The 24,673-nt window shown below is 37.5% G+C and overlaps 1 protein-coding gene across 1 annotated transcript in view; it reads right to left on the reverse strand.

Annotated features, from left to right (window-relative positions):
- Positions 1-617: 617 nt before the first annotated feature.
- The window catches only part of EIF3H (eukaryotic translation initiation factor 3 subunit H), a 98,566-nt gene continuing 74,510 nt past the window's right edge, over positions 618-24,673 (reverse strand). Inside the window, exons 3-8 of the mRNA XM_032316083.1 lie at positions 14,843-15,010; positions 13,214-13,313; positions 11,831-11,980; positions 4,449-4,569; positions 2,323-2,455; positions 618-865 (exon numbers count right to left, since the gene is read on the reverse strand). Of these exons, the coding sequence (XP_032171974.1) occupies positions 768-865; positions 2,323-2,455; positions 4,449-4,569; positions 11,831-11,980; positions 13,214-13,313; positions 14,843-15,010 (770 nt within the window). The 3' untranslated portion in view covers positions 618-767. The remainder of the gene's footprint in view (positions 866-2,322; positions 2,456-4,448; positions 4,570-11,830; positions 11,981-13,213; positions 13,314-14,842; positions 15,011-24,673) is intronic.

Raw genomic sequence — 24,673 nt, forward strand, 5'->3', positions numbered from 1 at the left:
TTTTTCTCCCTTCAGTGTAGCACTGCTCTTAAACTGTTCTTTCCCTAGTTACAAAACTTGATGCCAGAACTGTATTTCAATGTATGGAAAAGATAAACTAGAAGTTCTAAATTAAAACACACACACACACACACACACACACACACACACACACACAGAATTTCATTTTCAAATAAAATATGGCCTTTTTGATGAAAAAATATATTTTTTTAATTCTAGTGGCTGATTAATGACCTATGAGCTTGGGGACTGGCTGACCATCACCTGTGGAAACCAAAAGGCAGACAAGGAACATGTTACATGATTCCAGGGCTGGGATGAGGGCTGCCTGGACAAGTGCATGAAACCTGGGCTTCCGCGGGCACTAATCTGGGAGCAATGAAGTGAAGAATTCCCTGTAGGTGCCAGGGCCATTCGGTCCAGGGTTAGGACAAGCAGGACTGTATGCTGAAAAATGCGGCGCCTCACAGGGAGCAGCAAAGGTGATGGAGCCTGCAGGTCTGATGTTGATGTAGCTTCTGGTCAAATCTGTTTAATCTTTTGTAGGTAAACAGTTTAATCTTTTGTAGGTAAACAGTATAAGCAAAACAAAAATAAAAAGCTAGACACAATATGTATAAAATCAAATGAGCAAGCAGTCAAGGTTGTTTTATTTTTATTTCATTATTAGCTAGAAAGACTTTCCAATTGGCAAGTGTTTCTTCCAAGAATTGCCCCACTGTGTTCTCAAAAGTCCATGTTAACTCCTTTCTGGAAACTTCCTTTTCTCAGTTGTTGTATTCCTGAAGAGCCTGGGCCATGAAGAGTTTGCCTAAGTTTTGGGCAGTGAACTCCTTGATGTTCTGGCAGTAAGTGTTAATCTGGCCTGTGCATTTGGGAAAGTGAGAAAGAGAGTCACAATGTTCCACAAATTATAAAATGACCTAGAACATTACGCAAGCAAGAAAATCCGCGTAATACACATTCACCAGAATTTTATTTTCTTTTGTTTTGAATCAAAAGTTTATAGGAGTTAATTCTGTTATCCATACCCTTATAATAAAGAATGCAAATTCTTTGGAAAATAAGCTATCTTCTGCTCTTGGATACATGGAGACAGAAGAAAAACAATAGCAGTTAATTACGTATTAGCTATCAATCAAAAGGTACTGGCCCTGGAGCTCAGACACACGCCGTACTAAGTGAGAAGCAGCGCTGGCTCTCTTCAGCCAGGTACAAAGGAGATACCAAATCAAAGAACTGCAAACAAAATGACCCACTTGACCCTGATGTGCACCGCCCAGTAGTTTTCAGGCTGTGCTCTGGAGATATTAAAGGTTCCGGTTCCTTTTCTGACCCAAGACAGAGCAGAGGCTGAGAGTCCCCATGAAGAATGGCATCCATCACTGTTTTTTAAGTCTTAAAACTAATGATCTAACCTGATGCAACATTTATGCAAGGTATTTTGTATATATAATACAATTCTGCTTGAATTGGACCTTAAGTAAGGAATGGGTCTCAGTTACCCAAATGTAATTGATATGTGTTCTAGAATTTGTGTTAAGAATTTGGAATCTGACCCCCCTCCCCGCCCATACACACAACACACACACACACACATACACTGAAAATGTGTAAATAGAATTGAGAAATGATGGAATATTACCTTTTGTTTGAGTGGGATTTTCATTCTAAAAAATCTCTCACAGGCAACTAGCTGATTTAATCAAACGTATTTAACATTTATAAAGAAATAAGGTTATCACAGCTAAATAAGAGCAAAATCAAGTCCTAGCATAGGAAACAAGACTCCACCACTGAAAGGCAGTGTTAAATGGCAGATACTCCCAGACAAAGTATATCCAGAACTGCATCCCTATTGCTACAATGTAAGTCAAAGTAAGGGAAATCCTTTTCCTCCAGTCAGAAAACCCAGTTCAATCCCAACACCCACATACAGAGGTGGGCTCAGTGCTGGGCTGGAACAGGAAAAGTACGCAGCTTGAGCTGAATGATCTTCTGCATTATGGAACGTAAACATTTCTCCCGGGCTTCTCTGAAAGATGACTCGAATAAAACCTTCCCACTTTAGAAAGTTTATGATGCCATCTCAAAAATGTTTAGATAAACACAGAGTGAAGAAGCACTGAAAGGGCTTTAAAAATAACAAAGACTGACAAATTCTTAAATTTCAAAATTACAGGTGCTAGATTCAAATTCATCATTCAACCATTTTAAATACACTAGCTTTTATGATGTATTTTTCTGTTTATAAATCTCTCCTTGTCTTCTGCTTCCTACGGAACAGAGGAAACTAGCCACACTCGCACTGGCCAACGATACCTGCAATGAGAAGAGAATCCATCCTGGCAGGAGGCTGAGGGGGTTTGAAAAGTTTGGACAGATCCTCCTCAGGCAGCGGGGGTTCCCCTCGACTCTGGCGCTGCATGTTCTCCTGCTGGCGACGCTGCTGATACTAAGATTCAGAGAAGAAATGATTTGGTTATTTTTCCCTACCTGAAGAGAAAAAACAAGACCTCCATCAATTACGCAATCAGCAAAACCCCACTGCCCTGAATTCCAACAATTTTATTCCAACAATTTTATAAATGGTAACCCACGTAACTCCTCCTTCTAAGAAGTTAATAAATATGGCAACAAAAACCATTTCTTTGTTGGAAACTCCAGTGTCACTCTGAGCTCTAAGAGTCTATAATGATACGGAAAAAGCAAACTGGTTATGTGGGAAACTGAGGGCTTAGAGGGCAAAGAAGCTCCTGATTAGTGAGTGAAGGGGAGTGATTTTACCATTTATGACAACAGGGTAGATGACAACATTACAAGTATGACTCACCTGAACTGTAGTAATGAAGTAATTAACCACCACACTGGTGAATTTTTTCAACTTTATCCCTACTGACCAAAACGACAATAATGCTGATCATGTTGATACTGTAACATCATCAACATCATCATCACTATCATTATTATAGTAGTAAATACTTCTAATCAGCAGTGCTATTAGCTCTATAGCTAAGAATGAATATTAGCTTAGATAATGCTTCAAAAACTGTCAAACTGTGGCTTCCTAGGATTCTCAGAAGAGAAGGTGGGGATACATCCATAGGTATGGATCAACTACAAACTTACTGAGCAAATTACAATCAAGAGGTAACACTTATGGGTCGCTTACAACGGCAGAGGGAAAATACCACACAGAGAGCCTTAAAAAGTCAGGTAATGAGACGCCAAAGTAGGCTGTAAAAAATTTAAGTCCTTGGGTTCCTAAAGAAGGAGATTACCTTGCTTTTTGCAAAGATCTCTATACGCATTATAGTGTTTGAGGGTAGAAGCTGGACATATCTAAAAAGGGTTATAAATGGTGTTGGTACATATAAACATCAAATGCAAAATTTTAAGACATGTAACACTAGTTTCCAGAAACAAATGTCTCACAGGTGACAGATTTTCAATTTGCTACTCCAGGCTGCATCCTTTCCCTATGGGAAGAACCAGCAGGAAAATGGAATCAAGCAAGGTCCTTCTGTCCTTCCCCCCCACACCCTTTGTAAGTCTTTCATTATTGCCATCTTTACCACCCATGCTCTTTTCAGTTAAAAAGTATATACTTTATAGATCTATATGTGTTTTTTAAATCCTAAGTATGGTAACAACGAAGTATTCTAAATGATGAACACTGATATTTAAAAAAAGTTTAGATATAATAGTCTCAGAGCCACTTAAATTGTAGTTACACTGAGAACTGTAGAGTTAACACCACCTACTTTAAAGTACATTTTCATGAACACACAGTAGTCATATACAAATGCTTTCACAGGTAAACATTCTGGAATCAACCTATCTATGAATCAAATGCTGTAAGAACACTTTAGAGCAATGCAGTCCAAAAACAATATTCCAGGAACTGTGAAAATCATGTGGCCTTCAAGAAACATGAATAAAGAAAAGGTTAAATGGCCACAGCCGTATATATGTGCCTATGAGAATATTCAGGTAGTTCTAGGGTTTTTATCTGTATTATACTATCTATTTCACAGCAGTTGGTCTATTATTTTCTATCAAAATTGCTTGCTCTTAATCACAATTGCTCAGTTTTTCAAATGAACTGAAGATTGCTAACTACGCTGCAATGAGCCACTACCAAACCAATTATAGTTAGTAAAGAAATGAGCTGTGACACTCCAGAATCTCTTTTGCCCCTGATTTTCTCAATAAATGTATCTCTTATTTGCATAACACTGCCATCGCAATCTGAGCTTAATATACTGGCTCTCTTTAAAAAAGGTATTTTTAAGTACAACTTAGAAAGAATATGTGGTAATAAATACGATAGAGTTACTAGTTAACAGTCAATGCTTTATCAAATAGGACTTTGATCATTTTGAAGAAAACTCTAGAAGCACCATACTTAGAAATGATTCTCTGACAAATTTTCTGGTAACACAAACCTGATGTTTCTGCTGCTGCTGTTTACTCGTGTTCCTCATGTATGTGTTATATTTAACTATATCTTGGCTCATTTCATCCACTCTGTCCATCAGCAACTGTAGATTCTTCCCCAAATGGTTGCTGAAATGTAAAGTAAATATACTGACATGTCATACTTTAAAGCTATAGATCTGCCACTGCTCTAAACTCTTCTGAGATATTAAACTGATTTGCCACTGGCTACAAGAATGGGAGCACACGATCCACATAAATGCAAGGGGACAGGAAAGAATGTGAGTCAGCTTGTTATCAAACTTTTCATTCTGAACCCACACCTGTAGCCACCAGAGTATCCAAAAGAGCTGAGCTTCTTATTATCAGAGCACACATATATCGGAGTAGAAGCTGTTAAACATATCTAGCAGGTAATGTGTATTTTCTCAACAACGAAGTTTAACCTAAGCTCGGTACTCCTGCACCCTTTTCCTTAGCACCATCCCCTCCCCAGCTGTGCTCCAGAGTATTTAAATCAGGAGGCTCGGAAAGGAGGAACCATGCAAAGACACTAAGACTTCTGGTACATGATTCCTCTATCCAGCAGTTTCTAAAAGAACAATAATAGCATTTTTTCTGCAAAGTCAAATGAAGAAAAAGAGAAAAATAAAAAAATCTCCTTTCCTCTTGCCCTTCCTAGAATCTACAGTACAGTCATTCACACTTCTTTTCCTCTCCAGAAATTTCTCTTGCAACTCATTTACCAAAATCATTTTATAAAGGGATGTTCACAGGTAGTGCAATGACCACCATATTCATTGATTTCTGCCTGCAACTATCTCCTACCATGGTCAAACCTGCTACTACAAATATGTACTCTAAAAAGAACTAGTAAACAAACAGTATTCACTCATTCATTTCAAGTAAATATTAAGCACCTCTTATGTTCTGACTTTAGTGATTAGCAAACAGAGAAACAATAATGAATGAGACATTCATAGCCTCTATCTTCACTGAGCTTACAAATGATCAGGAGTGGGGCACCTGGGTGGCTCAGTGGGTTAAGTCCCTGCCTTCAGCTCAGGTCATGATCTCAGGGTCCTGGGATCGAGTCCCGCATCGGGCTCTCTGCTCAGCAGGGAGTCTGCTTCTCCCTCTCTCTCTGCTTGCCTCTCTGCCTACTTGTGATCTCTCTCTCTGTGTTGAATAAATAAGTAAATAAAATCTTAAAAAAAAAAAAAGATTGGGAGTGGGGAGGAGAAAAAAGGTAGAAACACTTTAGGTAGTACAGCTGCCCTATCTCTTTCCCTTATGGAGAGGACAGGCTGAATGCAAATAATTGGAAGGAATCAGCCAAGCAAAAAAGTATTCTAGGCAGAAGACAGCATCAGCATCAGCGCTGAATGCCTGAGATGGGTAAGATAAAAAGAAAACGTCCGGTATGGCTGGAGAACAGTGATAGGTCACAGAAGTCAGACAAACACAGATGGCAAACCATTAGCTACACCACAAAACGCCCCAATAACAGTGTGAATGAGATCCCTCAACTCCAACATAAATGGTGTCTTTGAGTTGTATGTGTTTGTGATATATTTTGTCTTAAATTTTAAAAAAATGACCACTCTGGCTGCTACGCACAGAACAGACTGGAGAACAGAAACCAGGGGATTAGTTGAGAGTCTACTGTGCGTGCTGGCAAGGATGTGGAGCAACTGAACACCCAGACACTGTGGTGGGAATGTGAAATAATGGTTAAGATGGCAGACTTTATATTATGTAAATTTGAGCTCTACTTTAAAAACTACAGACACACACACATTCCCAAGCACACGGAATCTGCTGTGGTACTACAGAGAGAACAGCGGTGGCTTGGACGAGGACGGTGGCAGTCAGCATGGGAAAGCACGAGAAAAACGGGCAGAAAGGAGACAGAAATCAAGGCTGACTCCCACTTTCCTGGCTTGAGCATGCCAGAAGTTGGTTCTGGCATTTACAAAGAAGGGACAGGCTGAGGAAGGAACAGACTGGGAACATTGGGAATAATGAAAGTAAATCCAGTTAAGTATGATCCTAAACGGACAGTATCTGTAACCTGGAGAAAATTAGCAAGTTTTGGCTCTTTCTTAAATAGCAGAAGATACAGAAATGGGGTGTGTGTGTAAATAAATGTACCCCCTAACCTCAGGTCTGGCACTATCTTTATAACCTTGGCCCAGTGATTTGGCCTAATTTTAATCTTTTCTTCAAATGTTTCACTTTTTTAAAAAAGTGTTGTTGTTTTTTTCAAATTCAGTTTTCATATTTTTCTTATTCCATTTTAATTCTGTGAATCATTTTTTAACTTCGAAATATTTCTTTTTCTTTGGAAACAAGATTAAGTATTGTTTCCGTTTTCTTCTAATTTCTTTTTTTTTTTTTCCCTCCTAATTTCTTAACAGCTTGATTTTAACTCACCTCTAATTAAGTGTCTGGGCCTACGGTAAAGGTAAGCAAATAAAACGATTCTTTCTACCAAGTAGCTAGTCAAATGTCTAGATCCACTGATTATATAGTGACACTGTGTTCTAAACACCTTCTACATTAACATTTAACAATACTCTGTGGTCTAAATGCACTCTGTCAATACACTCTATCGAGTACATACGTACTTTGCTAGTCACTGCGTCTGACACTAAGGATTAAACTATGTGAGACACTGCTGCACTCCACCCGTCCTCGTGAGAAGACAGGAATGCACACAGATCAACACCACACAATGGTGTCACTGCTCTAACAGAATGGAAGCATGAAATATAACGTGGCAGAGCCAGATGAGTTTCCAGATTATCTGACTGCTGAATTTAGAGTTTCTGAAGAGAAGCTAGAGACAGGGAAGGTAGGAGGGACATTGCCAGACACTGGGTGAAGGCAGTGTGTTTGGACACTTTGGCATGAAGAGCATAATGCCTTTGAAGAATTGCACAGAAGGGCAGGACTGGGAAAAAAGAGAGCAGTGAAACGAAGAGGCAGACAACAGTCATAGCACAGAGAATCCTGGAAGCCAGGTCTAGAAGTTTGGATTCTATTCTAAGGCCAACGGGGAACCGGCCAAAAAGTTAAGCAAAGGAGAAATATGATCATACAATTTGCATTTAGCAAGATCACTATAACGAAAGAGGAAAAGGTTAAAAGCAGGAAGTTAGGAGACTGTGAAAGTAATCAGGAATATAAATAATGAAGCCCTTGCCCTAAGGTACCAAAAGACACAGAAATAAAATGAAATCACCCCAGAAATGTACACATGAGAAGACAGACACTGAGGAACACTGATCTTCAGGGATGAGCAAAGAGCAAAGAGGAACCTAACAGAGTTGTAGTTGCACAGACTCCAAAACAAGATATTTCAGAAAAAGAGTCATCAACATAACAAATGTTTAAGTGTCTACAATACCCAGTAACACAGTGATAAAGTCATCCTTTGTGACTTCAGTGAGAGCTCTCTAACAACACAGAGTAGATGGAACACTAGGAAGCCTGACTATAAAAACAGATAAATGCAGGGCGCCTGCAAGGCTCAGTCGGTTAGCCACCCAACACTTGATATCTGCTCAGGTCATGGATCTCGGGGTTGTGAGACTGACTGGGCCCTGCATAATGCTCTGCCCTCAGTAGAGTCTGCTTAAGACTCTCTCTCCTTTTTCCTCTGCTCCATAACCCCACGCCACACTCACTCGCATGCACTCTCTCTCTCTCTCAAATAAATAAATGAATCTTTAAAAAAAAAAAAAGTGAATATGAATGAAAAAGGTGAGAGGAAATGGATAATAATGGCATGAGGTCAAAAAGTGCCTTTTTTGTAACTTTGTTTCTTAAGATGAGGGAGACTTACATTTAAACATCCTCATTCTTGAGAGATGGGTGTTCAAATATTTAGGGGTTAAAAGTCATGTCAGGAATTTACTTTCAAATGCTTCAGGGAAAAAAAAAAAGTTACGCACTTATGTGCAAAGTTAGAGAGCAGGTACAAACGTGGCAAGACAGACCACTGGTGAATCTAGGCAAGAGGTTTATGTGTGTTCATCAGATTGTTCTCTTTCAACCTTTCTGAGGAGTTGAACATTTTCATTTTTTTTTAAACGGGAAAAAGAAGTCCAAAAACGTGAAAGAAAAGAACCAGTATGGAGAGCAAATGAAGGTGTCTTAGGAAAGAGAGTGTAGAAGAAGCCAGCTGTATCCTAAGATGGCATGATGGACAGGAAAGGGACAGTCTTAAGGAGGGGCACCAACCCTTTCATTTCTACCAATGGAAGAACGGAGGCCCAGAGAGCAAGCAAGAAATGCTATCATTACTAAGCAATTACTTGTTAAATAAGTCATTTATATGCTTAAGTGCAGAAGGAATTCAGAGAAGAGAAAGATCACCACAAACCCGATAAATGCGCGATTGGGTTGGGGAGAGGGGAAGGTAGTGACACTGGAGAAAAATCACAAAGGAGCGTTAGTTACTCCATACACAAAGAGAGATCGATCTATTATTTGGTCCCACACCTTAACTCCTAGAGCCTGACTACACTGATGACAGCAATGAGAAAGGCCTACTAGAATAGACCCTGTCGATCTATACCCAAAATGTCCTTAATATATAGTACTATCATTATATATTATTAAATATATGTAATTAGTGAAAGAACACAAGCACAAGATAGGTGGCCTTTAAATATTTTGTAACATTTTTATTACTACAAAGTTCTTCAAAAATATACCCAATAAGGAATACTCAAAAATTTGTACAACAGATCTTGAAGGGCAAAAGGAATTAAAATAATACCTATTTCAGAGATAAGATTCATAAATGGACCAACTTTATGGGGATCTTTTCAGTGCCAATTCAGTCAGAATTCTGAACTAGGGAGTTACTATTAGGAGTCTCAATAACACAGCCTTTTCTTTTATTGTCAAGGAAACAAAGAACTGAAAAGCAGCTCACTTAAACAGATGTGAATCAAGACATGCAGTGAGAAGTCTGCTCTGGCTGCAGTATCAATTTATCCTTAAGGTAGAATGCCCACCCTCAGTTTACTTGTTTAAAGAGGAAATAAAAAGGAATTGTTTCTTCATGTGTGAAAAGCTGAAGGCTTGGATAAAACACTTTAAAAAATTGATAAAGCTGTTATGGAACAGCCATCGCTTAGAACTTCCATTCAATAAAATTAAAACTAAAAATTAAAATTTTTTTTAAATGAAAGGAAATGTATGTTTTATTCACAGCCTAGAACAAATATATCAGGTAAACCAAAAAAGTGGTATCCACATACGGGTTATAAGAAGTAAGACCAAGCAAAACTTGAGGAGCTTCTTGGGCATGGTTTCTGATGTGGCTGCTTAGAAAAAATTTTATGGCGCCAGGCCTGACTACCATCATGCTATTGATGTAAGAATTTAAAATCTGAAGTGCACCTGGGTGGCTCAGTGGGTTAAGCGTCTGCCTCCGGCTTGAGTCATGATCCCACCATCAGTGAGATGAAGCCCTGCGTCGGGCTCCACCCTCAGTGGGGAGTCTGCCTGAGGTTCTCTCCCTCCCCTGCTTCCTTAGCCCCCTCCCCCGCTTGCATGCTCGCTTGCTCGCTAACAAATAAATAAATCTTAAAAATTAATTAAAATTTGAGATGTACAAAGGTGATATTTCCATCTTTTAGACGAGGGCTATCAGTCTGGATGAATGTAACAGCCCTTCAGTATGCGTACTGCTTCAGGGGCTGCTGCATTTTTTTCCTTCCAGCAGGAACACAAATTTACCTTTTAAATTTCACATGAAAAGGAAAGGGCCCCTCTTTCTGTTTCACAGAAAATACAGAAGAATATAAAAACCGTAATAAAATATTTGTCTAGATCTTAATTGCTATCGCAAACTGGGAACATCTTCGTGGTTATTATAAATGATGTTTTGGACAAACAGACACTACAGACCAGCTCACTGGTAACTGAAAGCACAAAAGGGCTACACTTGTTTTGTATGCTCAATAAGCCTGGGAAAAGCTGAAGGCATAAATTATATAAGCAAATGCTTTCAGGTAGTAAATTTAAAATTATTGTATAACTATATATACTTAATATATCAAATTGTAACCTTGAGTGCTAAAGAATGTTCTTAGTGCAATGCTTTAAATACAGGTGTGCTGAGTGTTTGTAAAAGCAATAAAGAAAAGTATGACCTTCTAAGAGACAAATTAAAGGACTATTATGAATATATGTTTGCAGTCAACAGTACACTCTTCAGTGCCAAATTAGCCTCGCAAGCTGGCTGTATCACTTAGCACTCTGCTTACCATGCAGCTTCCGTCTCCTTCCTCTGCACAGACTTTCCAGTGGCCCTATGATGGAGTCATGCAATACAAAGGGGCACTTCAAGCACGGTCCTACCCATCCCAGAGCAGGGAGAACAATACTGGGCTCTCTGGTCTTCCTGGGTTTACCCTACTTGTCTTATAACAAAGAAGTACAAAGTCTATATGTTCTTTTGTGCAAGCTTCTCTCTGCATTTAAAGAAATCTGATAAACAACTGAGCCTCTATTCCAAACTGGTTGCGTAAGAAAATATACCTTGTTTTTTTCAGTCATCCAAAAAATGCATATAGACTGACTACCTACTTCATTCTACAGGTCTGCTGCTAGCACTCTCCCACTACAAAGCAATCACTAAGATCAAGCTTAAAGGGCACTTAAGAAGAGCTATACAGACGATTCTGCCTACATTTTTATTCAGAGAAATAAATGCTAGGAAAGGAAACATTAATTCCATAAAGGAAATGATCTGTTTGGAACACCTCAGTCACTTTATCAATACAGTAAATAATACCCAGCAACGAGATAGCTAAAGCAGTCACAATGGACTAAGTTATGTCAGCCCTGTCTAAGATTGCAAAAGCCAGTGTCAGGTTCAGAAAATTCTGATTTCAGTTAAAAATCCACGTTGGAAATTCACTACTAATAGAATCTGCACCTGAACAAGGCAAGTGCCATCAGTAAAACAAAGAAGCATTTTCGTATTTTTCCTGAGCATTACTAAATATCCGGACATGATACTATAAAGCTTCCAGGGACAGTATACAATAAATAAAGCTAAGCCCCCCATGAAAAAATCCTCCTCCATGGGCATTTGCCCTATCAAAGCAAAAAATAATACAGCAAAGGCATCAGAGGGTTCTTATAACAGGAATTATTAGTATTCAAATACTGTTCCACTTTGTCAGTCTGGTCTTTTTCCTGGGATCTTAGCAGGGCTGGACAAATACTACATGTCATTATGTATGTCTAAAGAACCTAAAAATGTACTTGGGTAATTCTTTTCTTGATCTATGGGTTAAATTCTAAGTAAAAGAATCTTTTGCAGAAAGTGATTAAAAAAGGACTTTACATTAGGGCCACTTACCTGCTAGCAAGACTGAGCAATTCATGTTTATCTGCTACAGCTGACTTCTTCTCAAGCTCCCACATTAGGACGTTGATCAGATGTGAATTTTTAATTACAATCGGCACTTCTTCAAACATGTGCTCAAAGGTGATATTTCCCTTTTTCAATCTGTGAAGCATGTTAAAAATACTTTAGTCTGGTGGTCAGAAATAAGTGTTAAATTGACTATTTCATACATTTTCCCTAATTACAGGCCCTCTCCAGGATCTTTGTTTCAGTAGCACTCTTTAAAAAAGAGAAAGAAACTAGTTTTACAGAGTCAAGCATAAGTCGAATGATTTGAATAATACTGAAAACAATCCAAGTTTGAGCTATAAAGCCCAGAAAACAAGATTCTTGGCAGAAGAAACTATTCTTCCTTTATAATCAGGTATCTTCAATATTTCCCTGATACTAAAATGTAAATGTCGTGGGAAGTTATGCTATATAATCTATTTCTAAAACATTTAAAGTAAAGAGCTATAACAGAGATGTACTTCGATTCTTGGAAAATTCCTTTTAAAAGTCTACCAAATGAAAGAAATTAACAACTAGCAGAACACTCACAGGATATCCTATATACAATGGTTCGGAAGACAGCAAGAATGCAATTTCTCGTTAATTTAGTTGTAACTATCATACCCAGGAATTGTTCATGAGTTAGCATTTAAAATCTTTTGTACCTTAATTTCTTTAGAAGCTATTGGGAAACTAGCAAAAAACTGTCTGCCCTACCAACACCAAAGCCAGTAACTTTAATTTAATAAGAAATCAAAATTCCCATAATTAACAGAAAATGAAAGAATTCTGAACTTTTAAAAATTTAATGTAAATATTCCAATGCCATCATGTAAGATCATAAAACAGCTTTACCAATTAATTCTCTGCATACCTATCACCCATAAAATTTCCAAAATGCCACATTCCTTACTGATACCTTAAAAGGTTTACCTCCTTCCCATCCCCACCCCCATGAAACAGGCGCTCAGAAAGACAGACATACAGCTCACAATCATCCTGACACAGAGCTCTTACAGTCTGACAGCCGCCGGTCACTCATCCCACCTCCCTCTATCTGATCATTTTTTTTCCCCCCTCAAATTCAGCAGCTAATTAATTCCCACTCCAACTGAATTCACCCCTAGTGAGAACAACAGATGAGACATTCCATAAAGAACAGTTTAAACATGGAAAGGGAGAAATCAAGTGGCACTCAGCCATGCGAAAGACTTCTACCGTCCACATGGCAAAAGCATTACTACACCACCAGCACCAAGGATTCAATAAATGTGGCAAACTAAAATCTTAAAAGGAAAACAGTCAATGCATTACCATACGCCTCATAGGCCCCCGAACACTTACGCTTCAGGAGAAAAATCTTTCTCTTTACAAACTTCCATCAGTTTAGGAGTCAGTCTGTATGCTTTCAGCGAGAGAGACCCTTGAGCAGTTTTTATGGGATCTCAAATAAAGAAAAGAGAAAGAATTTACTAACAATTTGGTTACTGCCCATACTTTGCTTGAATGAGACTGGTTCTAGGCATACTGACACTTACCATACAATCGTTACAAAATGAAGATCAAAATAAAAGATCAGAACTCAATTTGAAGCAGATTAAAACCAGTACAGCATATAGTTAAGTGAAAATGTAGGAACCCTATCACCCTACTCGAAATTGATAGAATAACTTCCTCCCTAACGTAAAAAAAGAAGATTCAAAATGCAGTTATTTTCAAATCTATTTGTCAGCCTGAACCAGAAATCTTGATGAAAATTAAATATCTCGTATGTTCTAAACACCTTATATTCATCTTGTATAATTAGAAAAAAAATACTAATGAATATTAAATGTGAAAATACACTGCATGCATTTGTGTAGTTCAGTCAGCTAATTTAAATAAATAGCCCTGCAAACAAAATTTACCCATCCTAGTAATCACTGTCCAAACTTTTAGTTAAAACGGCTTCTACAAATGAAATGACTAAAAAGTGCTATCACAAAAGTGTCTTTTTCGTTTCAGAGAAATTCATTTTGTCAAAACTAGCTGCTTACACACTCCACGAGTAAGGGAGCTCAGCACTCGCGGCATGATAACGGCTCCGGCGTGCCAATACTCGCCTAAAACCTGTGTTAACATTCATGTTGTCTGAAACTTAACACAGTGAAACTTTTAGCAATAGGTGATAAAATGAAAACCAAAATAGATTGAAACAAGTGGAAAATTCATCAAGGTCTGATGATGCAATGTTTCCAGCCAATATAAGTACACTTTAACAACTTGTTCTTTACTGTAATCCAATTGTTAACATACTGAAACAATTTTGGGGCAGCTCATAAGATTGATCGTATTCATTAGTATTTTTTCTGACAGATACTCAGGACGTTACATTTACTTCTCAGCTGGAAACTATATGCAAGTCTGCCAGATATGGCAAACTGTGAGTGTTTGGGGAGGGGGAAGGCTATAAAGCTGTTAAATTGCCTACAGTTCTGATACAGCACAGAACATCTGGTCTGGAGAGCTTGAGGAAACACCATTAAACAGGCCGAAAAGAAAAAAATCTTTGTGCTAAGAAACAGTCCAGGTTTTGTACGCTGCTGTCAGAGGTACAAAAAAAAACTTGGCACACTGTGTTATGATTGGTCAGTCACGTACAGAGCCAGACACTCTAGCAATTGGGGTTTGTTAGACATCTGGTCTAGTTCCACCAGCCCCTTCAAATGAGGGAGGGGAGATGGAGGAATAAAAATGAAGCAGCTACTCCAGCATTCCAAAATGTACACATCAGGGCTCTGATAGCAAGAAAAATAAACAGAAAGAAGGAAACCCTGTCTAGACGTAGCTGCTGCGGAGGCTGCTGCAGAAACAGGGTTGGTATTTACTTGAAAAGGCCTGCCAGGCCGCTCGTAGAGGCAAAAAGACAGAAAGCAAAAATAGTAGTAATAACATTAAAGGAAGAAAAGAATAATAAAGGAAACTCCTACTAACCGTAAATGAGAACGACAGATTCTTCAATGGCATGCTGGTAACTGAACTGAGAATCCAGGAGGGCTCGGGTGACGAACGAGCCATAGTACGTGGACTGGTACCAGCCCACGTGGAGGTGGTCGATGTTGACATGGCGGAGGCTGCGCATCATTTCCATCTGATATTGAACTAGATGACAGGGAGGAGGGGGTAAAAGAAAAACTATTTAATGATGCCACAAATAGTAAAAGCGAGCCTTTTGGGAAACAACTTTTTACACAACTATTTATTAGCTAAAGGGAAGAGGTTTCCAAATTTAAAATTCATTCAGTTCACATGTACTGAAAACGAATTTAAGCTTTCAAATCATTTCAAATCACTGAAACTTCCCTTTATTCATTAATGAAATAACATACTGTAGAAAAGTTACTAAAAACACAGTAATAATCCCTGTTCTAAATAAGAAATTATTAAATGTGGTTACCCTCCCTTCTTTATACTCTTAAAAATAGTAAGTGTTTAAGAAAAAATTTATATAATTGCTAAACTAGTTGCTTTTATACATTTCATTTGAATTAAAAAAGTGAGAATACTTATCAATGTCTTCGTCAACAGTTTTTAGAACTGAGAAGTTAAAATCACCAAGAAAATGAATAGGAAAACAATTAACTACCACATTATTTAAATATGAACAGAATACAAGCTGTAGCTGATTTAAAACTTAAGAATTCATTTTTGCCTTCATCTGGTGCCCCCTGCTGCATATGCTAAATTTTAAAAAGAATTCTTTTTTCTTGTTTGTGTGCTCTTTTCTGTTAAGTAACAGATATTAATTTTTCATTGGAGTTATAGGTTAATCACCATGAAAAGGTTGAGACTTTTACTTTCACCAAGTTAATGACTATAATGTATATTAACTTAAAGCAATATTACTAGAATAGGTGCAAACTGAGACTATGATAAGTAAAAGATTTTAAAAAGCAATACAGCCCAATAAGGAGTAGCAAATATGTAACAGAGGAGAAAATTCATAGTCAACATAATATCCAAATTATTTCTATTATAATGAATGTACAACTATGTGGAGTGAATATATTTGCTTAACTTGGAATCTAACCTTTCCTTTTTAAAACTCTTGATCAGGTTTTAGCAAAAGTAAAGTTATGTGCCTGTCGTTTCCTTGGTTGGTTATAGCACTATGGTTTTATAAAGCAAACAAGATTCAGGATCATAAAGCACAAAAGAACCTCACTCAGATGGTCACAATCTTATTTTTAAACATTTGTTACTAGGCAAAAATATTATCAATCTGCTTATTCCAAGGAAGGTTATATTTATCATAATAAATGTGATAGCCAACTTTTCAGATACTTAAGAATTTGTTTTTTTTTTTAGTTTTTCTTCTTATATACAATATGATGGCCTCAAGAAGCAGCAGTAGAAAAATAGTATGATAATCTTTTATCAATTACCTTTTATCTTGAATTTTTGTCTCTCTAGGACATAACAGACCTCCTTCCCACCTAGCTTAACAGATTCCTACATATCAACCACATAAATATAGTTTAAAACCATTGCTATGGCCTCTTTCTGCTTTAAAATTCCCTCTTTTAGTAAAATCACTCATTTGACTAATGGAATTTAATCAAATTTAACTTACAAAAAGTTCCAATATCACAAGTGAAAAAGGAGCTAGTACGATTCATTTTAAAGGAATAGGGAGAAGGAGATGGGGAGAGATTACCAAGCAACTGACAGTACAAACATGATTTTACAGAATGATTTTTTTTTAAAAATCAGTATTTCCAAACTATCTGCCAATGTACAATTTAGGTATAATATAAGCATAAGTTAGATTCAATTTGCAACAGTAGAAAAAAAAGAAGACTTGGAATCTTGAGATCTAGGTTCTCATACTAGCACTTAAGATTTTCCCCATGAGGAATCTTGCTGTCCAGTTAATGATCCTTTTCTGATGCTCAGCCTTCCCATCTCCAGAAAGACCAGAGAGAACATCACAGTCAAAATGCTGTGACTCCACAGCGTTGACTAAATATGCTAATTATAAGTAATAATTTTTCTAGAGACTAAAGTAGAGACTCCAGCATGCATTAATACTTAAAAAATGCATTTCTCTGGGAAAAAGACTGCAATCTTACTATGTCTCTCCCCAAACTGCCTGAACACAATAGATTTTATAATAGCATTTTCAGGATGCAAGAGGTAAAACAAACTCTATGAAAATGCTATTATAAAATCTATTGTCACAAACTTATTTCTTATAATTATATAATTATGCTATATAATTATAATTTATATAATTATATGAATAATTATTGTAGCAAACAAATTCCTTCTTTACCCAGAATCTTTTCTACTTTACAGCCCTTTAGATAAGAATGAAAATGAAGTATTCCTCTCAGCTAGAAAGAGGCTAAGGGATAGGAGGCTTGTCACTCTATGGGAAATACTACTGCTCCAATGTATTTACTTCTTAAGAACTGAGAAGTAGAGAGAAAGCCTTTAATAAAAATTTATTCTTAAGGTTATAAGAGTTTTCATATGACCTAAATATGGCAAATAAATACTTAAAATGTAAGGGGCAGGAATAAGACAGCTAAGTAGAGAAATTGCTTCTAAAAAATCTGTAAGGCACTGGAATTTCACTATTACACAAAAATTATAGTCTGGGCCTATTCTATGTGAAATGTCCAGATCTTCTCTGTTTTGGTTTGGACTTACCACCCCAACTTTAAAAAATTCAAAAACACAACTTAACGAATGTCCTCTCGGCGTTATCACACACAGAAAGGAAGGATCTTAAAGGATTGCAAGTGATAGGGAGCCTGGGTAGTGCAGTCGGTTGACCATCCAACTGTTTGGTTTCACTTCAGGTAGTGACCTCAGGGTCCTGAGATCGAGCTCATGTCATCACGTCAGGCCCCATGTCAGCTGCTATGTGGAGTTCCATATAGGGCTCCCCACTTAGCACAGTGTCTGCTTAAGAGTCTCTCTTCCTTTCCCTCTACCCCTCCCGCTCATGCTCTCTCTAAAACAAATCAATTTATCTTTAAAAAATAAAAAATAAAAGGATTGCAAGTGACCTGTTAAAAGATGAGCTTCAAAGTAAAGCTGGGGTGCACTGAGACCCCAGTCCTCACCAGGACTATTCATATGAGCCTCCAGTAAGTGCACAGTTTGAAGAGTTAAGTTTAATTCAGTAACAACAACAACAACAAAAACAAAACAAAACAAAAAATTAAGTGATATGTTTTTCTATTATATATATGCTGAGGAAGAAAAATAAAACCTCACAGCCTACCAAATAAATTGCTTTCTCTGTAAACTTTTCAGTCTGTGTCTTCCCTTTTAATGGTGACAAATATGTGTGACTTTTATCTCCCTTCACCCATACAGTGTTTCCTTTCTTCCTCCTCCCAAGTTTCCAAAAAACACAAAACCAGGGGCACCTGGGTGGCTCAGTGGGGTAAGCCTCTGCCTTCAGCTCAGTTCATGGAGCCCCTCATCTGGCTCTCTGCTCAGCAGGGAGCCTGCTTCCCTTCCCCTTCCCCCACCCCCACCCCCGCCACCTGCCTCTGCCTACTTGTGATCTCTGTCTGCCAAATAAATAAGTAAAATTTTTAAAAGAAAAAAAGAAAAAGAAAAACAAAATCAAACCCTGCAAAGGTATCCTCACAAATCTAAGTAAGGATAAGAAATGCACCGCAGACTACCCTATTAAAACGGTCTCAAAACCACATGCTGGCAGCTACCACCAATCAAATGATCTGAGCTGCCAACACCAGCCAACACCTACTTATTTACCCTCTGGCCTATGGAAGACAAAAGGAAAAAGTCAAGAAATGACGATGTCCCAGTAAATTTTACCGAGGAAATAAGGAACAAACCACTGCAGATTCTAATCTCCCAGGTGAATGCCATTGCTTTTGTGGCTATGCCAGTTTTTCTCAGGAGTTATACTGGGGGTGGGCACTTCAGGCACACACAAGAGACCCAATTTAGCTACAACATTAACGTAACAGGGGAGGTGGGGAAGCTCATGCTTTCTGGAAGTAGCTATGAGGATTGAGGATGCCTTGTCCCAGTCCTTAGGTTCTGGGTGAGTGGGAGGTAGAGCCATATTTGCTTCTCTTGCTCAGCTGGACTCACTTGAATGGGCTGGAGTTTCAACAGGACGTCACAGAAGATGTGCCTAGGACGTCACAGAAGATGTGCCTAGGCATCACCCTTGTCTAGGGAGTGCCTCGCACCTCAAAACTCACTAGAATCACAGCAAAAGAAACAAAAGGAAAAAAAGAGAAGGAAAAGAAAAAATAAGGCTCCTTGATATGAAATACCACAGTTCCCTACTGTTGAGTTAATGCAGGTCAATGAAGTAAGAAGCAAGCATTTCCTGGCATCTTTGTAGAGTTGGTTCAGGGTTAGGCACACTTTACTTTTATTCTAAAGTTCTCATATTTAACAAAAAGAAGCCCAAAAGCAGCAATTTCAACCAACGATATTCATTTCTGAATTAATAACCAAATATTCCTGGGGGAGTTCCCAAGGATAAATAGCAAGAGGAAAACTGTTTTGGAGGGGGACTATTTTTAAATCATGGTCATAATCCAACAGGGGGGCTCAGCTCAGAGCTGTACAGTGAAAATTTCAGGGAATAACTTTCTAATTTTTAAGCATTCTTAGTCTAAAAAGCAAACATGCTACTGACTGAGGAGAAACAGTGCACAGCAAATCAGTATCAGGAACAAACTGGTAGTTACTATTAAGCCAACTCCAATTACTAACACAAAAGCAATACTTAACATGCAGCTGAGGTGGTGCTACAAAATTAGGAAGGATTATAAAAATGAGCTGAAGTTTCATAAATCTCTTCAAGCTCGACAATTGTCTTCATTGGTTAAGCCTCTCCCAAGCAAAGGAGAGGCTGCTTTACAACACTGAATAACTGTTCAAAGTTTGGCACTGGTACATTCATATTCACTTTTTCCAGATATCCTCTTTGCAAAACAGTCAATTTTAAATTGCCTAGAGCTAAAACTGTCTTAACTGAGGCAGGCTGCCCAATAACTATTCCTTTCAAAAATCCACCACAATTTGTTAGGTTTTCCCTTGTTTTTATCTCCAAATATGAAAACACTGAAAATAATACGTTGTTTTATATTTAAATACTGTATCTGGAGTTACACTGGCAAACAACAAAAAAGGCTTAAGAGCTGAGTTCTCCTGAAGATCGCTGAGAAGGACAAGAAATTAGAAGCTTTTTAGTTCAGTAGAATGATTAACCAGCATTATTTCTTCTTCAATTCCTTACCCTCATCTTTAAAATCATCTTTTTTATTTTATTAAGTGAGCCTTACTAAAACAGAATTTCTCAGTGAAAAACAACAACAAGGAATTACCACAGTTGGCTAGGCTGATTGAGCTGAAGGCAGAAAGTTAAAGCTGTAGCATAGTCGAAATCCCGAGATAATGTCTGTCAGATTAAAGAAGGGAAAAGTGTTTTATAGATGTATTCGGGAACTTTTAAAAAGACAAACCAACCCAATTTAAATTTTAGAAATTAAAGACAATTTAATAGACATATGATTTCATTTAATAACTTAATACTGTATCAAATAAATCCAAATTATTTTAAAATAAATTATGACAAAATTATATAAAAAATATACATATATATATAGCCTAGAGAGAAAGGGTAGAGCTAAACACCAGGAGAGAAGCTAGCACTTAATGAGCACTTATTATGTCAGACTTCCTGCGAAGTGGTCTACATATGTTATCTGACTATTTCTCACAATAACTCCAATGAGCTAATCACTGTTACTGAAATCCACTTAGAAAAACTGTTTACCACAGTTTGTAAAGTGGCAGGACTCAATCTGACTTCAGACACTGACCCCAAAGCCTAGGTAACTACCCACTTAAAGAATTTCACCTCTTCTTACTGGTAGAGTGTAAATTATTTCTGAGCCAATATAGCATAGCACACAACACAACAGAAATACACAATTTCTAGGTTTTGACATAACACAGCTTGTGCATGTCAGACCACTAAATCAACCAATAATTTAGCAATACTAGTAACAGTTTAAGTGATAAAGCTACCTTAAAAGATTTGTAAATGCTGAAGTGCATAGTTATCACAAATATGTAATCAAACTCCTAAAACACTGCTATGTTACTATTTGAAACTTATGCCAATACTACTTTGTAACTAAGAACTGGTTTAGATCACAGATGACTTGCACAAACACATCAAGGGAACAGAGACCAGATCTAGCAGAGGCTCTTTGCAGCAAAGAAACCTACTAAGTTCAATCAAGAGATGCAAACGGTTTTAAAAGCAAACAAACAAACAAACCCGACAACTCTGAAACAAATCAAAGATTTCAACCAATATGACAGGCAAGTGGAATATATCAAAATCTCCTGTTTCAGCTCGAGGGCTATCCTAAGTACGACTTTTAAGTAAATAATTATAAGCCTCCTTCCCAGCAGCACCGTGGGACACCAGTGAACACTGACAGGCTATGAACTGTGAAGGCTTTGCCTCATTATTTAACAAGACAACTATTCTGTGCTTTCCTCTTCATATCAGACTTTCTGCCAAGCTGCACATACGTTTCAGGCAGTGTTCAAAGCTAGTAGCAGATGTAGATTTAAGCAAACAGAATGTGCATTTGAAAAAAGACTTAAATAAGAGTCTACTTTGGGTGGAGAGAACTATGGAATACACATTTCTTAAAACTTCTATATTTTCTTTACCCGGTCTGTACAATATATTCATTCTTTTTTCCAATTAATACATCTGTTATTAAGGCCACCCCTGTGAATGCTTAAGGATTTTGGTAACAGTTCATTTTTCACATTAAGTGGCTGATATATATTCTACTCTACCTAAAAACTAATTTGTTTTATTTTAAAAGAAATAAGAAAAATACTGCCTTCCTTAATCTTACAGAAATATTTTTTAATAGTTTATTTGTCCTGAGTGGTTTAATTTCTTCTTTATTTTTGAATTTTGACAAATTTCTTCTGAATGCCAAGCTGAAGATAAGGAAATGGGGGTGGGGGGCAACCACTCTATCTTTTAAAACTAGTAAGAGTTTGAAAATTAGGGGAAATCAGGTTTTTTGAGGTTTTAATGTTTCTCAAAAAGTATTTTATGAAATAACTGGACTCTTTACAGAAAATAATATGTATATCCTGTAACAAATTCATATTGTTATCTTCTCAACCAAATCATGAAACATAGCCAAGAGATCCTATTTCTTTTGAGGTTATGAGATTTAAAATGTATGTAACATTAATGCCCTTGGTCATGAAAACACATGCAGGTAAGACATGTATTAGTTAGACAGTAACTAATAAGTTAACTATAGGTCATCTGAAATCTGTTTAAACAAAGTGAATCTACCTGGACAGGACCAAAGGCTAGAAACCTCTGTAACCATCACCTTAAGAACTCTCTCCTGAAGAGCAGCCTACTGAGCACTGCTACCTCTTGCTACAATTAAGAGGATGATATGTTAGAAGATCAAAGGAGAACCTCTGGATTTAGAAATATCATTATTTCATACTTGGTTACAGGCTCTTTCCTGAGGACAAGTAATACCTCTGTCACATTTACAGCTATATATATCAGGTACTAGGTTAATACTGGCCCAAAATTAAGTACTGAAAGTATTCACGAAAAAAAAAAAAAAAAAAAAAAAAAGAGGGCGCCTGGGTGGCTCAGAGGGTTAAGCCTCTGCCTTCCGCTCAGGTCATGATCTCAGGGTCCTGGGATCGAGTCCCGCATCGGGCTCTCTGCTCAGCAGGGAGCTTGCTTCCTCCTCTCTCTCTCTCTCTCTGCCTGCTTCTCTACCTGATTGTGATCTCTGTCAAATAAATAAATAAAATCTTAAAAAAAAAAAAAGAAACAGAATATTCAAAAACATGATTGTTGTTAATGTACTAGAAAAGTCACAATTACTAGTAAATTACATACGTGTGTGTGTGTGTGTGTGTGTGTGTAATTTTATAAATATATGTGTGTGTAATTGTATAAATATATGTCCTTTGTGGACATAGTAACTCCATGTTACTATGTCCACAAAGGATATGAATTAGCTTGCTTTAAAACACAAAAAAACCATCAGAAATCAAGATTAGGTAAAGAATAAATTAGAATACATAAAGCAGAAATTGCAGGTGAGGCAGAGACCTGAACAAAACAAAGTAAACTACAGATATTTTTATTAAAATACACAAATTTGGCTCTAGGCATTCTGGCAATCAGAGCATTAAGGGAACCCTGGTCATTTACATTATCCAAAGGGTATGAAAAACATCAGACCTCAAAGTCAGTAAGACTCCCCCCAGTACTTAACCCTAATATAAAATTTTCCTGTGGGGTTTCAAAGCAAAACTAGTATGCAATTTTTTTGAGAAACAGAAGACATTTCTCTAATAGAATAATCACACTTGATTTACCTTTCCTATAAATCTTAAGTTTTTAATGTAAAACAAGGAAAGAATGGCCTCATGAGTACTTGTTATAACACACAAAATAGTCTATACAAGTTATGAAACAAGAAGAAGAATTCGAAGAAAAGAAGAAGAAGAGGGGAGAGGGAGGAGGAAGAAGAAGAAAAAAATAATAAATGGCTGCCAAAATGAATTAATAGTTTCATCTCCGGGGCGCCTGGGTGGCACAATTTGTTGGGTGTCTGACTCTTGGTTTCCATTCAGATCATGATCTCAGGGTCTTGGGATCAAGCTCCTCGTTGGGCTCTGTGCTCAGCACAGTCTGCTTAGAGTCTCTCTCTCTCTCTCTCTCCCTCTCTGCCCCTCCACCTCGCACGGGCACTCTCTCTCTCTCTCTAATAAATAAATCTGGGGGGGGGTCAACCCCTATCAGTTCAAACCCCAGTAGAAAGAGATGCTTTAGCAGTGAGCAGGCAATATTCAATATAGAGAACAAATTATCACTTTGGGGGAGGGTACTGTTTGTAAAGTACAAACAAACTGTACTGAAACCATTTACTGAACACCACCTGTGCTGGGAGCCTCATAAAATTATAGTGACACCATTTTCTAAAATGTACCCTCTTCAATATGACTGCCCAACAAGCTAGTGGTAGTTAATGCATATATCTCTCTGAACTTTAATTTCTGCAGCTGGAAAATGGTGATTTCCACTTCCAACAGTATGATAATAGCAATTTAAAAAATTTATCTCCAGTCCACATGGCTTTGTGCTTACTGAGCCATTTTCAGGGGAAAGTCTCAGAGATACTACAGATTATAAACCTACATACTGACTTTATCTGTCCCACCTACAAACCCTACTACTTCTGTGTTTTGCCCCCCACTAAGGGTATTCTGAGTCATCAATCTTGACCACACTCAGCTCATATAGCCACTCACCTTCTAAACTGGTCTCAAATTCGTTTTCTCCAAGGCATTTAAAAATTTATAAATGGCATGGGAATATGTTCATGAGATGATACTAGGAAACAAAGAATATAAAACTATAAACCATATAAATGCCAGTATGTAACCAACTTGGGTTGCTCCCTCCTTGAAAGGAGAAAGACTACAAAGAAACGTGCTAAAATGGTAATGGCAGTAGTTCTCCAGGGAGTGATATCATATATGACTTTTGTTTTTACTTATTCTTGCCCTTATTTTCTATGTTTTTTGACAAAAGTGTGCAATATATATGACACGAAAGGTGTGTGTGCATACATTATCAACAGAACTTTCTACTGCTGGCTAACTTGCCTACATTTACCACGGTCATCAAATGACCTGAGTACTACACACTCCTAAACTGTGGGAGCAGGA

The sequence above is a fragment of the Mustela erminea genome, chromosome 16, assembly GCF_009829155.1.
Source record: "Mustela erminea isolate mMusErm1 chromosome 16, mMusErm1.Pri, whole genome shotgun sequence".
Taxonomy (NCBI): domain Eukaryota; kingdom Metazoa; phylum Chordata; class Mammalia; order Carnivora; family Mustelidae; genus Mustela; species Mustela erminea.